This window comes from Argentina silus, assembly GCF_951799395.1.
Source record: "Argentina silus genome assembly, chromosome: 18".
Lineage (NCBI taxonomy): Eukaryota > Metazoa > Chordata > Actinopteri > Argentiniformes > Argentinidae > Argentina > Argentina silus.
The window spans coordinates 6,820,328-6,822,827 of NC_139672.1; the positions used below are offsets into that span (position 1 = coordinate 6,820,328).

The 2,500-nt window shown below is 43.2% G+C and overlaps 1 protein-coding gene across 1 annotated transcript in view; it reads left to right on the top strand.

Moving 5' to 3' along the window:
- Positions 1–2,500, top strand: part of col6a1 (collagen, type VI, alpha 1) — a 19,135-nt gene that overhangs the window by 13,606 nt on the left and 3,029 nt on the right. The window contains exons 27-32 of the mRNA XM_083689541.1: positions 253–288; positions 424–460; positions 858–866; positions 1,048–1,181; positions 2,245–2,354; positions 2,457–2,500. The exon at positions 2,457–2,500 is cut by the window's right edge and continues 143 nt beyond it. Coding sequence (XP_083545667.1) covers positions 253–288; positions 424–460; positions 858–866; positions 1,048–1,181; positions 2,245–2,354; positions 2,457–2,500 — 370 coding nt within the window. The remainder of the gene's footprint in view (positions 1–252; positions 289–423; positions 461–857; positions 867–1,047; positions 1,182–2,244; positions 2,355–2,456) is intronic.

Below are 2,500 nucleotides of genomic sequence, written 5' to 3' on the forward strand. Positions count from 1 at the left end.
TTATGCTGACATAAAACTGGGTATCTGGCTCTTTACTGGAGTTCATTATAATCACCACATACCACTCCACAACAGTCCCTGTCCTAAATTCATTGTTCTGTCTCACTCCCTCTCAGTGTCTCAGGGAAGATACAACCCTAACCTTCACTGTGCTTAACAGTTCAACAATGTCTCTATTAGGTAATGAGGTAATGCCCTCTCTTTCTCTCTCTCTCTCTCTCTCTCTCTCCCTCTCTCTCTCTCTCTCTCCAGGGAACTGATGGGTCTCCTGGACCACCAGGGGTTGATGTAAGTCATACATGTTCTTCATCATTGACCTCTGACCCCAGGCCCAGGGCATGGCAGGGGTAACCAGAGTACTGTAAGCCATGTGTGATTGTAAGAGGTTATAGAATAACATCTGCCTTCTATAACTCTCCTTAGGAGTGTGAGATCCTGGACATCATCATGAAGCTCTGCTGTGAGTTCACATTCCACACACACACACACACACACACACACACACACACACACACACACACACACACACACACACACACTCAACCTGCACAACACAACCTAGAACCCTTTACTGTTAGAAAAAAAGGTTTGACCTAGATCCAAAAAGGACAACCCTCTGAAGAACCCTTTTGGGTTCCATGTAGGTTCCATTTTCCCCAAAAGATTCTAAAAAGGTTCTTCCACACAAACAGCCGAAGAACCCATTTTGGAATCCTTTTTTGTGTGTTTTTTTTACAACATAAGCCTAACACACAGGCACTCTAGTCTATAAGTTACTGGCCCTAACTGTGGAGTGTGTGAAGTGATAATTATCTTCTGTTCAGAATGATTCATTTTCTCTTCTTTTTCTTCAACAGCATGTTGTGGTAAGTTATATTTTAATTGGGGTGTTGAGCTTTTAAACCTGATTTGAAACAGATGCAAAGCCTTTTCCCACTATAATACCTGTCTAATGTGTTGCTTGTCTGTGTGCCCATTACTATGTGTGTGTGTGTGTGTGTGTGTGTGTGTGTGTGTGTGTGTGTGTGTGTGTGTGTGTGTGTGTAGAGTGTAAGTGTGGTCCCCTGGACCTGGCATTCATTGTGGACAGCTCTGAGAGTATTGGCTCCACCAACTTTGCTCTGGCCAAAGACTTCATCATCACCGTTATAGATAGACTCATCAGAGACCAGCAAGTCAAAGTAAGTAGCACACACATTGATGTGATTTAGACATTTAGTTAAATGACTGGCTATTCTTAACAAACGTCAAACAGATAAGTGGCTACTCTTAACAAACGTCAAAATCACACAAACATAATTACCACTTTTGTGTGTACTGTTTTTGCATCGTCAAATGGCTCAAATGTTTTCTGTGGTGTGTTGCTAGCCATGTAGGTCTGATATCAATATAGCTGTTGACAATGTAAGTCCTCCCACACACGTTTTCTCTAAGGAGCAATGTAAGCGAGGAGAACTTGGGGGTCCTGGGTTGAGACCCTACAGATAAAAGAGTTTGTTTTATAGTGATAAAAAAGAGAAGCCTGGCTCTACTTATCAGGACTCCTGCAGTGACTGTTTTTCTGCAGGCATTGCATTAGATGCACATTCGAAAACTATAAAAGTAATAGGCTCTAAAAATGTGTAAAAGTTGTTTCTGTAGACTGTTGATAATGATCTACACTTACCAAACACTTTATTAGGAACACCTGTACACCTTCTCATGGTGAAGGTGGTGTAATGGTGTGGGGAATGTTTTCTTGGCACACTTTGGGCCCATTAATACCAAAGAATCATCGCTTGAATGCCACAGCCTATTTGAGTATTGTTGCTGACCATGTGCATCCCTTCATGGCCACAATTTACCCATCTTCTAATGGCTACTTCCAGCATGATAATGCAGGAATCTGCAGGAATTGCGTGATGCAATCATGTCATCATGGACCAGAATCAAAAAGGAATGTTTCCAACATCTTGTGGAATCAATGCCACAAAGAATTGAGGCTGTTTTGAGAGTAAAGGGAGGCCCTACCCAGTATTAGTATAGTGTTCCTAATAAAGCGTTTGTGAGTGTAAGTGGCATAATATATAAATTGACGGTTTAAGTAGAGGATATTTTACTGGGCATGACCTTATGCCACTCCTGTCTCTTGCTTTGGCTATAAAAGCAAGACTTTGGCTATAACGAGTCCAATGGGTGGATGACACACACACACACACACACACACACACACACACACACTGACCATGTCTTGTCTCTTTCCAGTTTGGTTTTAATGAGTCCAGGGTGGGCGTGGTTCAGTACAGTGGCGAGAGCGCTCAGGAGGCCGTCAGACTGGGAGACCCCAACATAGGCACCCTCACAGAGCTCAAACAGTGAGTACACACACACACACACACACACACACACACACACACACACACCTTGAGTCATTTCCCCTCTTCCTCCTCAATACTCTTCCCTGTGTGTATCTGTAGGGCTGTGAGAGACCTGCGTTGGCTTGCAGAGGCCACCTACACTG